The sequence below is a fragment of the Populus trichocarpa genome, chromosome 8 (genome assembly GCF_000002775.5).
Source record: "Populus trichocarpa isolate Nisqually-1 chromosome 8, P.trichocarpa_v4.1, whole genome shotgun sequence".
Lineage (NCBI taxonomy): Eukaryota > Viridiplantae > Streptophyta > Magnoliopsida > Malpighiales > Salicaceae > Populus > Populus trichocarpa.
The window spans coordinates 5,143,709-5,162,840 of record NC_037292.2 but is presented as its reverse complement, the minus strand read 5'-3'; the positions used below and the strand labels follow the sequence as shown (position 1 = coordinate 5,162,840).

The 19,132-nt window shown below is 33.0% G+C and overlaps 1 protein-coding gene and 1 pseudogene across 1 annotated transcript; both read right to left on the bottom strand.

The window, feature by feature from the left end:
- Positions 1–3,525: 3,525 nt before the first annotated feature.
- LOC7462145 (premnaspirodiene oxygenase-like) lies at positions 3,526–11,124 on the bottom strand (annotated as a pseudogene).
- A 137-nt stretch (positions 11,125–11,261) lies between these two features.
- Positions 11,262–15,601, bottom strand: LOC7460668 (ALA-interacting subunit 1). The gene is made up of 8 exons (XM_002311248.4): positions 15,172–15,601; positions 14,165–14,223; positions 14,000–14,074; positions 13,805–13,918; positions 13,385–13,455; positions 12,513–12,813; positions 11,804–12,093; positions 11,262–11,525 (listed from the first exon to the last, which is right to left on the bottom strand). Exons 1-8 carry the CDS (start codon positions 15,257–15,259, stop codon positions 11,471–11,473), a joined length of 1,053 nt encoding a protein of 350 aa, XP_002311284.1. The 5' UTR covers positions 15,260–15,601; the 3' UTR covers positions 11,262–11,470.
- Between the last annotated feature and the right edge of the window lie 3,531 nt (positions 15,602–19,132).

The following is a 19,132-nucleotide window of genomic DNA, read 5'->3' as shown; positions in this document are numbered from 1 at the left end:
GTGGGGAATCCCCGATTACTATGGACATGACCACTTCTGAAAGTCTCGACTCACGAGTGTTTAACCCACCAACTGGCTGGCTTGCTACTTCCCACGGCTCATTGGGACACGAGTTCCGCATAATGCCGTTGAGGATGCTTGTAGTGTGGTAGCGGTTGTTTTTTAAATAATTTTTTGTATTGAAATACATGTCAATGATATTTTTTATTTTTAAAAAATTATTTTTAATATCAGCAAATCAAAACGATCCAAAACATACAAATCATATTAAATTTTAATTAAAAAAAATTAAATTTTTTTAGGAACACGATTTGCACCCCATTCCTAAACATATTTGACATAACAAAAACCCGGCTGCTTAGTCAGATCAAAATTCCATGAGTTGGATTTAAGTCGGTCCTACATTGCTAAACATCATTTTTGTGGAGAGCAAGGAAAATAATAATTAAAAAAAAACTAATAGATTTAGAGGTGTAGCCAAGAAATTGTTCATTAAAAACATCATACTAAATAAAAAAACATTGTCCGGAATAGGACTGGTTTCTTAACCGCGCTTGAATCACTTTTTTTTACGTGAAAAAGTAATATAAAAAACTTTTAAATATTATCATTTAACTCATAACAATAATTTAAACTTGAAAAATATAAACTTAATTTATTATTTAGTTTAGATTTTAAATTAAATCTTGATGGGTGGCATTGACACAAACTTATTTATTATGTAGATACAAAGGAAAAAATCAAATAAAAAAATAAACATGTCATGTGTCCTGTTGTCAATACACAAAACCCACAGCTCAGGGTTATTGACTTTGCTGGGTTAAATTTTTTTTATTATATAATAAAAAATATAAATCTAATTTATAATCAATTTAGAATTAAATGATAAAATTAGTTAAAAATCTAACATCATAGATAAAATAAAAAAAATAAAAGATAAAACAAAACAAGAGAAAAAAAAAAGGGGGCAAAAAAGTCATGGGCATATTATCAAATTCAGCATAACAATTTAAACTTATAAAATCCCAGCTTGACTCCCTACTTGACCAGGAATTTCAACTGAATCACGTGAGAGTTCAACAAAATATTGTGCACATCACATTTCAATGCTCATTCATTGTTTATTTTTTCATTTTTTATATTTTAGTCGTAGTTTTGCATGGTTTACGATTTAATCACTCAACTTTATTTGTTTTTTTATTTCATCTCTTTAAATTATTCGTGGTTTTACTCGCTGAAACCTGTAGTGACGTGTTCTCTCTTTTTAGCTTTCTTGATGCTTTGTTAAATATTTCAACGTTAAATTAATGTCCATTTTTAGAAAATAAGGTTTTAGTTTTTTATTAAAAAATAAATTGATAGATGATTGACTGGAATTTACATAAAAGGAAGAAACAAAACTCTTTTCCACAAAAGATAGGTAAAAGCCACATCGTAAATTTTATTTTTTTCACATTATAGTTTTTTTAAAAGTTGAGAGATAAAAAAGTAAATTACTGAAAAATCCTAAGAAAAAGAAATCTCTTAGGCTGCTAAATTTTATCTATCAATAACTTTAATGTTTATAAATCTTACTTTTAAGAGAAAGAATCAATGAAAATTAATGATTCTCACATTTAAAGATGCAAAAAAGGTGAACTGGGGTTTTTTTTTAGTTTTTATACCGATAAAAAAAGTGTTTTGTTATTGAATATGATATTTTAGAGGTTCACGTGATTTTTTTTTATGTTACTGGGTGAAGAAAATAGTTAGAAAACTAGGTTCTTGAAATCCAAAAACTTGGACCCGGTTTACTGTTTGGGAGTGTGGTTGCGGTTATTTTTTAAAATATTTTTCACTTAGAAATGTATTAAAAAGATATATTTTTTTATTGTTTAAAAATTATTTTTAATATTAATGCATCAAAATAATTTAAAAATATTAAAAAGTATTAATTTAAAGTAAAGAAAAAAATTAAATTAAATTAAATTTTTTAAAAAATATTTTTAAAACGAAAAAAATAAATAGAGTTTTTTCGTTATCACTTAAGCCGCTTCAACAAATGAAAAAAGTTGCAGTTGAATGACGCATCATTCACCTAGTTGACTGACACATCGTGCATTCAATTTTTTATTTTTAAATCAGAGTGAAGGATGTGTCATCCTCTATTTAAGAAAACTACCAGGCGCGCCTGACCCTTTTTATGTTGGGGCCTACATTATTTGTTTTTTTTCTTCTTTATTTTACAACAACATTCTCTATGAATAATAATTATACAACACGTCATTGTTTTCTAATAATATTAGTTTTTTTTTATGATAATATTAATAATTATTTTTAAAATAATTATATGTTAACCTAACATGCATAATTTTCTAAATTTTTTACCTATGAATAAAATATCTATTTATTTTGTTATATCTATTTTGTTATTGAAAATTATTTATATATTATTTATTAAATTTATTATTCTTATATTTTAAATATATTCATGTCCAAATTATCAGTTCATTATTTTTTATTTTTTATTAAAACTTTCTTTTAAGCTTGTGATAAGTTTTTATTTATAAAATAATATTTCAGATAAAAAGATATGTTCTTGTAAAAAATAGAAAAAAAAGGAATGCATGAATAAAAGAAGGGGGTTTTGATCAAAGAGATACATTTATTTTCTCCTTATTTCAATTTTTTTAAATTTTAGATATTTTTTTAATTATTTTCAGTTTTATCCAATAAATTACATTGCTATTTTTTGTTAAGAAAATACATTAACAAGAAAATAAAAATTATTTTTTTTCTAAGAAGATATAAATTATTGCTTCTCATGTGAAAATCTATTTTTACCACTACATAATTAAATAAAAAATTGAAGAGCAACTAAATACATAAAATAAAATATATGTACAAAGAACCAATTTAACTTAGTAGTTTAAGCTGTTAGGTGAAGTCTTATGATATGATTTATATTATTCTCTAACACACCCCATTAAGTGAAAGCTCTTTGAGCTTGAAACTTGCACATGCTCATAGTACCATATGCTTAATTTTTATCAAATAAATGGAGATGATGAGATTTGAACTCGTGATCGCTTGGTCATCAAGGCTCTGATACCATATTAAAGAATCAATTCAACCTAATAGCTTAAACTGTTATGTGAGATCCTATTATATAATTTATATTATTTTCTAACATATCTATCATTTACTAACTTCTCATCTTAGTTTTCAATTAACTTTATCTACTTTTTTTATGAGTTATTAATTTATATATTTTTCAATTGATTTAATTAAATATAAACATCATCCTTTTAATTTTCAATTAAAATATTTTATAACGTAAAAAAAACGCGTTCCTGATGTTTGCGTATTTTATTATGTGGTGTCAACATTCAACTCAATATTGTGAAAATTTTCAAAAAATAAAAAATCTTCGTGGAACCAGTTTTACCCTCAATTCCTTATATTAGCAGTATAAAGATGGTGTGCACCGTGTTTTTTGCTAGAGTTCTTGGAACACAAGGAACATGCAACTAGCCTATGCATTCATTTTCCACGAGAATTCCTCTTTTATCCATCAACCTTTTCTTCTTCAGACAATTTACCAAGTTAAAACCAACGTAGGCCTAAAAAGCTACAAATTCATTCATGGAAGTGGCTGAACACCCTAAATACATGGTGTAGAGTCTTCTCCATGTATTTATACAGTAAACATTGGCATCAACCTGGAATATACATTGAACATGCATAGAAACTCTCTCTCCTTGATCTCATTGAATAGACCGAGGATCATACGAAATGGGAATCAAGCGCAGATCTTCTTACTGCAACGCCAAAGACTTCAGTCATGTCTAGATTTTCTGGTTTTAGTCCATTGGGAAGTTTCCAGTTAAAATGATAAAGCAAATGTGCAAGTGGATACTCCACATTAGCTATACCAAATGATATGCCAGGACACATTCTTCTTCCAGCACCAAATGGGATGTACTCAAAATTAGCCCCGTTGTAATCAATTAAACTATCATGGAATCTCTCTGGATGGAATTTTTTCTGGTTCATTCCAGTAAGCAGGATCTCTGCCAATTGCCCATACATTAATAACGACTTTGATTTTGGCAGGTATTTTGAATCCATTAATCTCACAATCCTCTCTGCTTTCTCTTGGAAGTAGTAAAGAAAGAGGAGGGTGCAGTCTCAAAGTTTCTTTGACTACCAGTTCAAGGTACTTTAATTTCTCAAGGTCTGTTTCATCGACATTCCCTGCTGTACAAAAGACTTGCCTCACTTCTGCTTGTGCCTTCTTCATCACTCTTGGATTCCTTAGCAGTCCTGCGATTGCCCAATCTAAAACTGTAGATGACGTTTCTGTCCCACCAAGGAACATGTCCTGCGACAGGAGTGCAAATCCATTAAACAGGTCCAAAAAACTTTTTTATTTTCATGCCAAATACATGAATATGAGCAGCTAAAAAAAAGAGAAAAAAGAACAAAAAGAAAATATCCAGGCAGCTCTAATTGTGCTTGAGAAACATCAATTATTTTATCTCGGTGGATGACATCGTGCTTAATGAAGAAAGCATAACTAACCGAGCTAAGCTTTTGATCATCCCTGAGAGGAAGACTGGTACTAAATGTAGAAATCTATGCACGTATTAACATATGAAATCACACAAATTAGCATATATAGCATAGGTACTAACCAGGTTAACGGATTTTATGTTGTCTGTAGTCAAGGGAAATTCAAGTTTTCCATGACCCAGAAGATTCAAAAGAACATGAACAAGGTCATCAGCTTCAATCTCATTGCTGGGTGCCTCTCTAGCTCTATCTTCATTAATTATGCTTTCAAGTATCTGGTCTGCTTTCTGATGCAGAATCTTAAGTTTTTGCCTCGTACCACTGATCAAATGAAGCAATTTAATGGAGAGAAAGATATCAGAAATAATGAAACTCTTCGATACCTCCATGATTTCCTCCATGACAGATTTAAATGCTTCGTGGTCTTTGGATTTCTTCCCAAAGGATGCCCTTGAAGTGCTGTCGAATGATATAGTATACAACAATTTAGTCAAGTTGATTGGCAATCCTGCATTATAATTAATGGAACTGATGAGATTGGATACCTCTTCTTCCCTGATTGCTTGGAATGACTGAACGCGTTTTGCTCTTAGCAGCTCCAGTATGCATATTTTACGCACTTGTCTCCAATAGTCTCCAAAAGGCGAAAAAGCAATATTCGTAGAATTGTAAGATATGATATCTGAAACAAGGAAATAAGGCCTCTGAGCAAAAGTAACATCATGGGTCTTCATCACTTCTTTTGCAGCTTCTTCATCACTTCATTTTACGTTTGTGTTTGTCTTTGTGTCTTTTCTTTTCTGGGTGCTGTCCTTTCTTTTCATTTTTGTTATTGTGATTGTCACGACCCGATCCCCGGATCCATGACCGGCACATAGGCAAGGTTCCCCTCCAAGGTTCCATACCTATGCGAACCCAGACTTACACACAAACTTATCCTAACTTAATCAGAATTCAACGCAGCATTAATAACAAAATCAACTTCCTAATATAATTGAATTGTCTTAATACAAGAGTTAATATAATACATAGTTTTGGAGCACTAACTTGAAAAAAAAAAGAAGGTACAAATTACAACCAAAAAGCAGGTTCGGAAGGTTCAACAAAAGTAATCTGCTATCAAGCTATAAGCCTGAAAAGAATAATAATGAGAGGGTGAGTTCAACAACTCAGTGAGTAGATAACGTTCAATATACACACACGAGGTAATACAGCAATGAGAAATATATATACAAGTATGGCTCTAGGTTCTTATAGAAAGGTTTCTCAAATAGACCATAACAAGAATATCATATGGTAAAACTCGTCAGAAAATCAAAATGCAATGAGCATGAGGCTCCGTACTGTGGGATGATCAGTCCACACAGGTTGGTGACTCCCCCGACCAACTAGGGTTCAGATACGATGTGCACAAAGACTAACACTACCCTGTTAGCATGGGTATTCTGACTGACATACCATAGGTTCATAATCATAATCAAACAGACATATTCATATCTCAAGGCTCAACTCATGACATCAATCAAATGAGGAGCTATCAATTCAGAAGTCAATTCAGAATATATATACTGGTTCATATCAATAATTCGGATTCAACAATTGATCATGCTTATCATAACAAGGATAATAATCAACATATATATTATCAAGAAGCATGATCCAATTCATATTAACAAATCAAATATTTATAATATTTCTCATGCATATGGAAAATTATCCACTCACCTGACTCAAAAGCAAACAGAAGCCAAAAGCAGACACCGAAGAAAATCCTACTGACGTCCTGTCGGTAGAATATCAGGATTATCTGAATACAAAGGAGACATATTCAAGAACGACTCAAAAGAACATTTAACCTATTTAATAAACTTAACTAATGATGTATTCCGTAACCCTATATGTTTTTGAACTAACTAGTCAATTTTCTCAAAAACCCAAAATTTAACGGTTTTCCCGAAATCTAATCCATAATAAAACAACTAATAAAATTGGCAATAATTCACTAAATAACCCTTAATTATTCATCAAACTAATCTGAAAAGCTAATATTACAGCTAGGGACCAATCTGTAATTTATCCTATTTTTAGGGCCAAATTGTAATTTTTGTCTAATTGGAGGACCAAACTGAAATTTATCATAAATCCATGAATATACTGAAATTCTGACCATAATTAGTCCTCATTTCTGTCCAGATCATCTCATTATACTCCAAGGACCATTCTGGAATTTTACCAAATTTTTTAGGGTCAAATTGTAATTTTTATCAAATTGGAGGACCAAATTGAAAGTGTTAAATTCTCTTATCTATACAATAATTCTGTCCATAATTCATATGTTATTCTGTTCAGATTCTCGGAATAGGCTCCAGGGACCAACCTGCAAATTTTCCAAAGTTTGGGGACTAAACTGTAATTTTCCAAAATTGAGGGACCAAACCGAAATTTTGTCATCTTCAACCTCCAACCCAGAATTCCAACAGAAAACCCACTGTTCTTTCCTTATTTCTAACACAAATTCACCATTCAAACAAAATCATAACTCAAAATCATCATCTTTCAATTCAATCTCTCAAAATCAACCAAATAATCAAATACCCACAACAATTAACCCTACAACATCCAAATTAACTCATAAATCAAACTCAAAACACAAATTTCATAACCCTAACATTTATCAAAATCAAAATTAAAGCTTAATTAACACATATTTATACATAATCTTACCTTTTTACTTATTTCCTTCAATTCCTTTCTATTTCCCTTCTAATTTCCCTCTTTTCTCTTCTTCTTCTTCTTTTTCCCTTTCTCTCCTGCCGGTTCTCTCTCAAAATTCAGATCCCTCTTTCCTTTTTTTTTTTTTTTTTTACTTCCTATTTATATATATCATCTCTTTATACAATTACTATTATACCCCTCATTTAATTTATTCCTACATCTAAGCATTCAAGGGCCTTGTTGCCATTTCCTATCTTTTAATACAAAACATTACAGTGATACTGGGATGCATTGTTTTTTTTTTCGTTTATGAGAAAAATTAGTGTAAAGCTGGAATCTCTGAACTATTTCATGCCAATCGGACTTCTATGAGTTTGCTTTTTTGAATTTATCTGGTTAACAAGAAGTTCTTCATTATTTGAACTGACTAAAAGAGTAATTGTGTTCAATCACTTGTTTTTTTTTTTTTTATGTATATAAACTGCAGAGGTTTATGAATTTGCATTTTCAGCTAACGAAAAGGACTAATGAGCTATCAAGACATGCAAACATTGGTGTCATCATTTGTATAATTGAACTTTATACTGCTTTATTTGCTTGATTTTAGATTTCTCTTGGTAAATCAACATTTTGCACTTGCAATTGAGGTCATAGCAAAATTGCGTTGTCTATATTCTTTACAACATGAAGAAGCTGTTTTAAGGTTTCTCATAGTTATCAACTTATCATTGGTTGGTTCCGTTACGATTTCTAGACCCCTTTGTAATAGGTCTGTTTTCGGCAGGAATTGCAAAGGTTGTATTAAAAAAAGGGAAAGACGAAACTTTTCAAGTATGGAAATCCAATGTGTATAGTGAAGCAGTCAATCGAATAAATGGTAGACCACCACCCAAGACAGGAGACTTTGTGCTGGTTGCTGATGGAACAGAGAAACCTATAGGGTGGGGATTGTATAATTCAGTTTCCATGCTCTGTGTTAGGCTCATGCAGCTAGAAGAGGAAGCCACGAGGTATCTGTATAAAGACAGCTTTCTGGTTTGATTTTATCTCCTTCATCTATTAAGTTCTTAAATCATGTGCAGATATCCTTCTTGTGCATTGGACATGAAGAAACTGCTTAAAACAAGAATTAATGCAGCAGAAAGTTAAGGAGGAGGCTGGTTCTACCCTCATCCGAGTCATCCCATACAAATGCATATTTGTCAATGGTGAAGGAGACAGGTAATGATCTTGAGCTCTCCATAGTCCACTACAGGAGATGGAGGGATTCTTTATGTGTTCACGTCAAGTGATTTTTATTAACATATATGTATGCGCAGTTTGGCAGACATTGAGCTAATCATGATCTTATTCTCCCGGTGGATGTATAATTAGGTTTTTGGTTCTGGCCTTTGGGGAGCAAGATAACCAGAGTTCATTTAGTTGAAATGTCGCAGATACTCGGACTAGGAAGAAAATTTAGATTAGTGAATGCTGGATCAATTCCTTGAATATATGGTGCTGGTGTTGAATGCAGAATGTTAAGTCCTTGCCCTTGATGTATGGTGCTGATGTTGTTCAAGATTATAACTGTCCTGTCCCAATAGACTTCATATTGTACTAAGCATAGAATATATGGAGGGGAAAAAAAGTAAGAAGCTGAAGAAAAAGGAAAAAAGAATATAGTTAGCTCACATTAGTTGGAACCATGGTTTGATTGTGTAATTATTCTTTGAGACATGCCTTGATTTTCAGTCTCTTCTGCTCTGCACTCACCAGTATGCTTGATTTTCAGATTATGATTATTGCTGTACTCACCAGTATGCTAATCTGTAAATTACACATAGGTGCATCACTGCAGACTGTCCGGAATAATTGTTGATGTCTTGGGAGATTAAGCTGTGATAGCATCTTCTGCTGCTTGGGTTGAGAATGAAAAACAAGAAGTAGAGGCTTGCATCAATAGAACTGATGGAATTAACCATATCATCTGAAGAACATCTGTTGAAATTTTAAAAGAAGAAGGAATGAATGTGTCAGATGTGAAAGAAAAACATCGATCTACTTGTCCTGAAAGAATAAAGGTAGAATGTGCCTAAAAAATTACTAATTACACATTCATATTTTTATTAGTTTTCTTATGCAAGATCTTTTACTTGTTTTGATTCTTTAAACAGTAAAGAATGAGGTTTAAGATAAATTTTCATGGAGAGGAATTTTTCTTCATCATACATTTCACCCATTTCCCACGGAAAAACCTCTTTTTTTTCCTTATTTATGAAATTATCAGTCCCTTTTCACTTCCAGAATTCTTCTAGCTCCTGGCATCTATTTCTCCACTGAGTATAAAAGAAGTGCACCATTAGAGATACCTTACCATTGGCTTTTTAAGGCTGGTGCCTGTACGAACTGCATACTCAATGGTCTTGCTTATTTCTGCTCGTACATGATGTTTTTTGTGTTTTTGGTAATTTGTGATTAGTACCTGAAAATTCACAGTGGTGCTTCGTAAATTGAAAGTAATAATTCCCACCTCTGATTGCCTATTAATTACTCCAAATTTTGGTTTTCATTTGTCGTTTGTCAGCGTCTACGTTTGGGTCTGCAGGCCATGTAGCAGCATACTCTGGATTTATGCAACTGGGGAAAGTAAATGATAATTTTATGCCTGAATAACAAATGCCTTTGGTTCTAACTCTGTCTAAGCCCATGCTTGGATAATCTATATTCAATTGCCACATCTCAAGTGCTTGCCAATTCCTTGCTGAACTCATTCTCTGAAGTGTTGCTATCTATGAAGCAGCCACCACCTATTTTGCCTTTGCCTTATTATTTTAGCCATATTTTTGGAATTACCTGCTTGAGGTTCTGAACGAATCCATTTACTGCAAAATTGATGCCATTCTATATGTTCATCTGCCAGGTTATGGTAAACGGGATCACTTACGTAATTTCATTGGTGTGCAAGAAGACCGAATTTTATGCTGACCAACGTGAAAACCGCCAGTTCATATCTACAATTTCAAATGGCCTGAAAGTTCTTGATATTTGCTCCCACAGTGGTGGTTTTGCTCTAAATGTGGTGCATGGAGGTGCAATAGATGCCACGGGTATTATTTTATGTCAACATTTTTCATTTGGCCTGATTCATGATTATGTCTGTTAATCTATGATCCTCGGACTAACACAGCTCTCTTATCTTCTCATTGACACTTCTTAAATGACACTTGAAGATTCTGGATCTCAGTATAAGTAGGTTGTCCAAACTCCTCGCATGTTCAAGGTTAATTTAGTGTTCTGACAGGAGTTGATACATCTTTGCTTGCTAGAGAAAATATTATTCTTAACAACCTGAATCATTTTTGTGAAAAGATGCCACTGAATTTATGAAGGGTGCTTTTACTAGAAATGAATCCTGGGATATAGTTATTTTCGACCCTCCTAAATTAGCTCCTAAAAAGATTACTGCTGGGCACTTCTCATAATAAGCGTCGGAGTTAGAGAAATTTCTCCATTATACCGTCATATTAATGCATTTTTTTCTTAAGGAAAATACAGTTTGAACAAAAAGAATTGCCCAGGAAAATATTCAAAGCTTGAGACGACACAAGTGAATAATAGATCCTAAGGTCGTGTCCCATTTTCTATATTTTGAAAATTTTCATCCGAGGCAGTTTATGTCTACATCTGAAGGGAAAACCTTTTTAGCTTATCTGCTGATGCCCTTCCTCCATAATGCTGGGGCTTTTCCTCCTCAGGTTCTTCAAAGTGCATCAGGCATGTACACAAATTTTGAACTCTTTAACATTGGGACTAACAAAGAGAGGGGGCTTTCTTATGACTTGCTCTTGTTCAGGAGCTATGACCCAAAGTGGGATGTTCTTGCGTGTTCTCTATTTATCCCTACCCAGAAGGGCACTTTTCCAACATTTTACTTGAGTAAAAAAAAAAGAGTGTAGACTAACAAGAAAAATGCAAATTCTATAATATTGAAGTGCGTCTGCAGCCACAAGTTTTGGGAAACAAATAATAACTTGTATTCAATACTATTGCTGTAATTATACATAAAGAAAACTGATGTATAGCCTAGAAATCAAAATTTCAAACAAACAGAATACTTCTCAAGCCGAAGTTATGCTTTAAACATTTAATAGACATTAAAGTTACAAATAAGAAGGGATGTGCCGGAGGGATGCCATCAAATGAAATCCAGAAAGCATTTTTACTGCGATCCAGGACCTCTGTTCCATGATAAAAAGGTAGGATCACCAAGCCGCCTGAGATGACACAGTATGAGATACAGTTAGAACATATCAACAAACATATAGTTAATAGTATCTCACAAACAATCAAAAATTCATATAGCATTAATTTTTTTTTTTCTGCCCACCACGGGGCCATGCTCCACGTTTCAGAGCCTCACTCCATATATGATAGCTGCAAACACTTGGAAATCCTCGCCTTAAAATAATAGCTTATGAAGGACACATCTAACAGCCTCACTCTTTCAAAAGCCTTAAATTCAAGAATTAAGTTTTTTCTGAGATCAACTTACCTAGGCTTGATGAAATATACAGCTGTGAAACCCATTGCCAAAGCTAAGCATATCATCCCAACAGTGAGATAAGCGATGCCAAGAAAGTCATTTCTTCCACCAATCCAGCTTGTGGTTGAAAGCACGAGTTTCTTCTTGCCATTAAAACTGTATGTGTTATAGTTGTTGTCCAGTGTCACATTTATGACTTCGTTTGCCTCAAGATCCACCTCTATCTTCCCGTACAACTTTCTAAAAGTTGGCAGAGCTGCAGTTCGCATCCAAACCATGAGGTCCTCCTGCTCATTCAACTGTTCCACAAAATCATATACAAGCGGTTCGGTCACATGCCACTTACTAGAAGAAACTTGCAGAAAAAGAGAGATTTTTTTTATGGTTCTCTGGTACATTCACACTTTTTTAGCAGTAGAAGAGGGCGACTAATACACAACTACATTCTATGATTTTATACTTTTGCACCAAGTCTATCATGTCTCTAAGGTATAAACCTAATGCTTTAACACCCTGGGTTTAAAAAAAATTAACTCATTCATGAATGAATATCACAGCACTGTAGTGTTGAAATCAATTAATGTCCATGTGTTATTAACATTATTGAAAGTATTCAAAGGTATTTTCCAGGATGAACTTGAAAGAGGTCATTTAGTTTGTGATTAGATGAGTTGCTTGTAGATTAATTTGACCAAATGAGTAGTATTCGAGGACTTACTGGTATTTTTTCATTGAGAATTTTACCACCTTGAAGACCTCCACCCTGAAAATTTTTAGGAAACACATCTTTACCAAACCTTTTCTGCTTATCACTCTTCCAAGCAATTCCCTTCTTATTCACAGTCAATTCTTGGTTCAGCCTGGAGAAGTTATAAGTATCATTAAACATACTCCAAGCTATTAGACCACAGGGTACAATCGCCGCCCCCCCAGCTGTGGTATCTTCTGGCTTGCAACTACTTGTATCGGTCTCTTTGCTCAAACTTTTCAACTGCTTGTCACTTCGGCTCTTCACATACCTGATTTATTAGAGCAGTCATAACAATTATATGCGTTGCAACTTTCAATGAGTAAGCCTCCATTTTATGATAATGATAATCATGATGGTTCACAGCATGTTCAACAGTTTTGATATTCTGCTTATCTAATTTTAGCAATTTTTTCATTATTAAACACATGAAAGAATGTAATTGGCTACCATTAACAAATAGTCAAATCCACACTATTCTGAGATCAGATACATGATATCCTTTACTGAAATGGCCACACACAATATTGAATGTAACAGCATCCTAGGTCCTAGGTTATCATGTTTGTATTTCTTGAAAACCACAAACATCACACTCTGAGTTGTAAAATGTGACAGGAAAATCTAATGGGTACACTTCCCGAAACACATGCTGTAATCTGTTCTCTTGACCAGCACCAATGTTCTACCTAATTTATGCACCTGGATAGTCCTGAATATCAATGCTCCCAAAATGATCACGTGAACAATTTACCTCTAACCATCATGTAAGATTATAGACATAATTACTTGAACCCATCAGAAATTATAAGTTGATAGATTGCATGATATTGGTGACATACCTACGATGATTCTGGTAGAAGTTGTCAAGCTGATAGTAAACATAAATAGGTTTCTTCATACGCTTAGGGATCTGATAAGAAAAACAACAATAGAAAAAGAAAGATCGTCATTCATTTGCTGATAACCTCTCAGGTCATGATGAGTAATTTCTAAACTTGGCACTGAAGACATGTTGCAAGACAGAAGGATATTGGCATGGTAGCATAAAGTCACCTACTAATACACTGCCAATACAAATCTGGCAAAAAGGCAGTGCCATTAGTAGACAGACAGCAATAGCATGAAGGTAAATTGTATGACAGGAAATAATATGGGCGTGGGTCTTTCCTTGTTAGCTTATAAATCCACTAGCACTGCTCATAACAGATATAGAAAATCACGACAACACAACAGCCAATAATTCCACAGACAGAACTTACCGTCATTGATATTGTGCATGTTTTATTGGCAGAGCTTTGAATAAATTGGACCTTATTGCTTCTATTTTCAGGAGGAATACAGTCTATTTCATACCGTTTAGAAACTTCAACAACCTGATAAAAGGAGAATGACCCGTAAACAACCATAAGTGATAGCATAACTGGAATTGAGATTTAGGTGACACTCAAGCTTACATCTCGGGAACCAAGCAAGCAAGCAATGCCAATAGGAATGAAGACAATGGCAATAATCATGAATGCAGACACCACCTGGAGAAAGAGATATATTTGAGGTTAATGACTTTGAGCACCCATTTGCCTCCCAGACGAGACCAGATAAAAGGAATGACAAAAACTTACCCATCGTGGTGTGAGAATTGGCTTGCAAGCAGGAAGTTCTTGTTGTGTAAACTTTGAATCTGAAAGAAAACAGAACATCTTTAGTTCATTAAAAATCACAGGTATATCCACGTGTGCTTATGCCGTGAAAGAGAATTTGTGAGTTGTGTTGCCCTTAGAAAACATCAGACAAAGAAGATGCGCACAGCTTTTGCTCTCTCTCTCTAACACAAATACTACAATAAGAAAACAAATGCATTTTATAAAATGGAAAAAAAGCTACATCCCTGAGATTTTGAAATATTTATCCCTTCATTTGATTTAAAGACCTAGCTTGCTTTGCAGGATAGCAATAAAGCAGTCAGGCAACTATCCTGAACACTGGAAACATTCTCTTTGACAATCTTAATGTGGATTACATGAGCATACGCGCGTCAACTCAGATATATGAACTATTAATAGTTAATACATCTGAAATTACTAGATTTCCAATTCATTTTGTGGAAAAGGCCTGATTATCTCATCCCATGTTATAGCATTTTTATCTTGTGCTTTATCAAACCCAATTTAGGTTATTTTATTTCTAATAAAGTTTAATAGGCATATTCCTGTTACAAAAGGAGAATTTTCAAGCATATCTTCTTGAGGAATTAAAAAGGTAATGCTCATTCCAAAAAAAGAAAGACCTAATATCAATAATACTTGATATGAAACAATATGATAAAAACAAAAGAGCTCACACGTCTAATCTCACGCAACAAAACGAACAGCAAATCAAATAGCAAAAACCCATCAAAGAATATACATAGACCTCCACTTGGATAATTGGGTACCAATAAAATTCACTAATGATCCCAAAATAATAATATAAAAAAAACTTGCTTCTCTGAAACAAACCACCAAGAAAAATAAGTCAAGGTTCGAAAATTTGTAAGAAAAAAACTAATCATGTAATCACAGGTGGGCGGTCATGAATTTATCCAAAAATAGCAAAACAACTAAAACAGGAGAAAGAAGAAAAAAATCACATTTGGGTCGCTTTGAATTCCTTCTTGGAGCATCAGAATCGCCCGATCCATTGCCTCCATTGCTGGACGAAGCCGCGTGACTGCTCATGGCTGTGTAAAATGATGAAACACTTGTAGTTTCTTTCTCTCTTTATCTCTCAAAGAGGCCACAAGAACAACCAGAGAGAGAAACTTGAGAAAGGAAGAGGTGGCGGAGAATATTATGTGATCAAAGAAAGAGAGGGACTTTTTAAAGACTGAGAAAACATAGATAGGGAAAACAAAAATAAATAAATTTTCTAGATAGAGAAAGTCAGCAGTACATGCTTGAATTGAATCTGCAAGTTTTTGTTTGACTTCAGTAAATGAAGAGGATGCTTCCTGGTTTCTCTCTCTAGACTTGATCACCAACTCGGAAATTTTTCTCTCTTTCTAGAAGGTGAGAATTTCTTAGTAGAGGAGGAAGCAAATAAAAAGAATGATGAACTTTATTTTAGCCCCTTAAGATTCAGAAATATTGCATGTTGGTCTCCATTGATTTAACTTCTTCATTAGCTTTATAAGATTTCAAAAAGAATTCTAATATTTTGTCTATAGATATTCAGTAAGGGATTTTTTATAAATAAAAAAATAAATATTTTTCGTTAGGAATCTTAGGAATTGAGAATTTTATTGTTTAATGGGACTAGAAATACTCTCTTCTTTTTTTTGCTGAATATGAATTTAGGAATTGGGTGAGGAATATATCCATTGATCATATTAATTCAAAAATAATTTTATCATACACGCACTTTCACAATAGGCTTTATATATATATATATTGATATATTTGTTTTATAATAATTAATATCTTATTCAAGTTACAAATAAAATTAATATATGCGTAAATTAACTCATTATTTTGTAAATTATCACATTCTCGTTTATAATTACAATATTAGATTCTTATGCTCGCCAATAGAGAGTTTCTAGACCTTTCTCAGATTCCCATCGAAATAAAAATACTTCTCCTCGCCCTGGAATGGTAGTAGAGGTGAAAGGTGGATATTAACTTTAAATAGTTATTTAATAATGGGTCACATTGAGAGTTTTTGAACAATTAGTTGCCTGAAGGAGAAATGATTGATATACAAGGACCAAAACATAATTTTACTTGAAAGGAACCGCTGTCTGATAATTATTGCTGGTAATTATAACTTGTAGACTTAGTTATCAGATTGAAAGGTCAAATCCTATCCGGATAGTAACACAGTGTGGAAAACACGGTGCCTTGTCTGGACCGGCGTGTTGAGAATATGGGATTATTATTATTATTATTATTATTATTATATAGCCACAATTATTTAATTATTTTTCTAGAATGCAATTGTTTAATTATTAGAATAAGTAGAATGACTAGATATTATTAGCATAGTCTAATAATACTTTTCACCTTCGATTTTTTTGTATTTTCTTTAAATACAGTGAGGATTAAGGCCATCTAATAATTTTTATCGTAATGATTTTTCAGTCGTTTTTTGGGGGCCTCCAAGGCTGAAATTGAAGGTTTCCAGGATTGTAGAGAGGTAACGAATTTGCACGACGGAGTCCACTTATGGTTTGAATAATCTTCTAGAACGGCAGGTAATAAATTATACCCTTTTCTCATTAATTATTAACATGAACCGGTTGAGAAGGGGATATCAGATGATATCCCACTTGTGAAGCACTTTAAAGATTTTTTCTTTATTTCTTTAAGATTTTATTTTTATTTGTATTCATTAATATTTAATTTATTTATTCAGGTTTTATGACCTGGGTTTACGGTCTAGAAAATTAACTCGAGTTTTTTTTTAAATTTATCTTTTTAAATTTGATTGATTTGAAATTAGATTTTATATTTTTTTTGATTTTTTTACGAGGTTATCACGATCTCGTTAATAAAGTAATGAATTTGACGGTTTAGCTCGGGTTGATTTGAGTTTTTTTTTAATTTTATTTCTCAACATTGAATTCACTTATACTGGTCTCATGATCAAAGTCTCCGGTTTGATGGGTTGACTCAGGTTTTTTTTTCTTTTTTTAGTAGAATTTTTTCTCGGTTTCATCATTCAATATTTGATTGATTTTGAATTAGATTTCATTATTTTTTTTTATTTGCTTTTTATAGAGTTTAATCAATCTCATTACCTGAGTCATGGGTTTGGCGGGTTAACCCGAGTTTTTTTATGTCTTTTTTTTCATCATTTTTTTTTTCAATTTCATCATTCAATATTGGAATAATTGAGAATTGAGTTTCATAATTTGCTTCGATTTACTTTTTATAAGGTTATTCTCGTCACATAACCCGAGTTGTAGCTTTGACAAGGCAACCTATGTTGACTTGAATTGTTTTTTTTTTAATTCATCATTCAAAATTCTTGGTTGAGAATTGGATTTCATAATTTATTTTGATTTGTTTTCTATGAAGTTATCCCAATCTCATGATCCAGGTTGCGGCATTGATAGGTTAACTTGGATTGATTTAAATCGATTCAGAGGGTGTTTGAGAGTGTGGTTGCTGTTGCTTTTCGTGCCGAAATATATCAAAATGATGTTTTTTTATTTTTTAAAAATTATTTTTGAAATTAGCACGTCAAAACGATCCAAAACATACAAAAAAAATATTTTTTTACGGACACTCAATATGTTTTCATCTTAATATATTTTTTTTAGAAAAAAATATCATATTAAAGTTTCTTTTAGTTAAACTATGTTTTTAACGGTTATTCAAATTATTTTTGGACACTTCAAGTTGACCAAGTTATGTTGAATTAACCCCCACACGGTTTAATTTTTTTTCTACTAGAAAATACATTAGCAACACCTAAATATTTTTTTACATTAAAAAAATTAATCTGACCAGCAGTATAGATGGATGCTATTCAAATTGAATGTTTAGCTGAAGGTTTTCCAAAAACCTGTTTTCTTCGTAGTAATGAGAAAATAAAATCACTGATATTTAGACAAAATTAAATAAACTAGCATTCTCCGCATGAGATTTGAATAGCAAATATTTGTAGGCCGTCGGCCAGTAGAATCTTTCAACGACCTCGTCATTTATTCATGAACTAAATGACCTAAGTACTATTATGTAACGGGATTGAATTAATCCATGTAATGTGATTGGGTTGTTCCCATGAACCATATTTACGTGATGATTGTAACTTTTTTTTTAATTCTTTTTAAACGAAGTGTAAAATCTCACTTGAAATTTATAGTTTTTCTTGGCTTGCAAAGCAACTCCATCGATAAAAATCTCTGCACCATGCGTGCGCAGTCAAGTATTGAAATCAATTTACAATCGAGAATATTACGGGAAGAAAAAAACAGAGAGGTTTGGCGCTGGCCGCCCTTCGCAGATTTTTTTTATAGAGGAAAGAGCGACGGAGCTAGCAGACATCAATATTGAATCACATTTAAATCACGAGCCATAGTCACCCTTGGACGCTAGTTAACATCGGAGGCCGTCGACGCCCCACCTGAAAGGAAAGGTGTGCTTTTTAAATGTTTTGAATTCAGATTACAGTGCAGAGGCGCAAGGGAGAACGGACCTCCATGATTCTATATATGTTATTTAATTAATTCTGATGCAATTGAAATAAAAAAAATTCAGTCAAAATAGACGTGCCTTTATTAATTTCGGCGTGTTTCAAACCCTGTATGAAAGAGTCAAGCCGTGCCAGAAATATCTAGATGGTCCTCCTGGTACCTAGGTTCAATGCTTGTCGTTTCCAACGTATTTATTAACTCGTTATTTCTTCAAAAGAATTGCCTTCATGCACAGTTAGGAGAAATCAACGAATTCTCGTCAACGCCATCGTACCACTGGCGGCATGCACCGTGGAAATCTGTTTCATTCCACGTGTTCAATTTACTGTCACCGCCACGCCACGGCGCCGGTGGATGTGTTGAAATTACGGGTAATATATAAACACACACACTTGTGAATTGTAATCCATGC

What these genes read in the sequence shown, in the direction of transcription:
- LOC7460668 (XM_002311248.4), bottom strand. Translation starts at nt 15,259, where the DNA reads ATGAGCAGTCACGCGGCTTCGTCCAGCAATGGAGGCAATGGATCGGGC. An exon ending in GAATTCAAAGCGACCCAAAT is followed by an intron (nt 14,224 to 15,171) that starts GTGATTTTTTTC and finishes GTTTTCTTTCAG; the next exon opens with ATTCAAAGTTTACACAACAA. An exon ending in TTCTCAATGAAAAAATACCA is followed by an intron (nt 12,094 to 12,512) that starts GTAAGTCCTCGA and finishes TTTGTGGAACAG; the next exon opens with TTGAATGAGCAGGAGGACCT.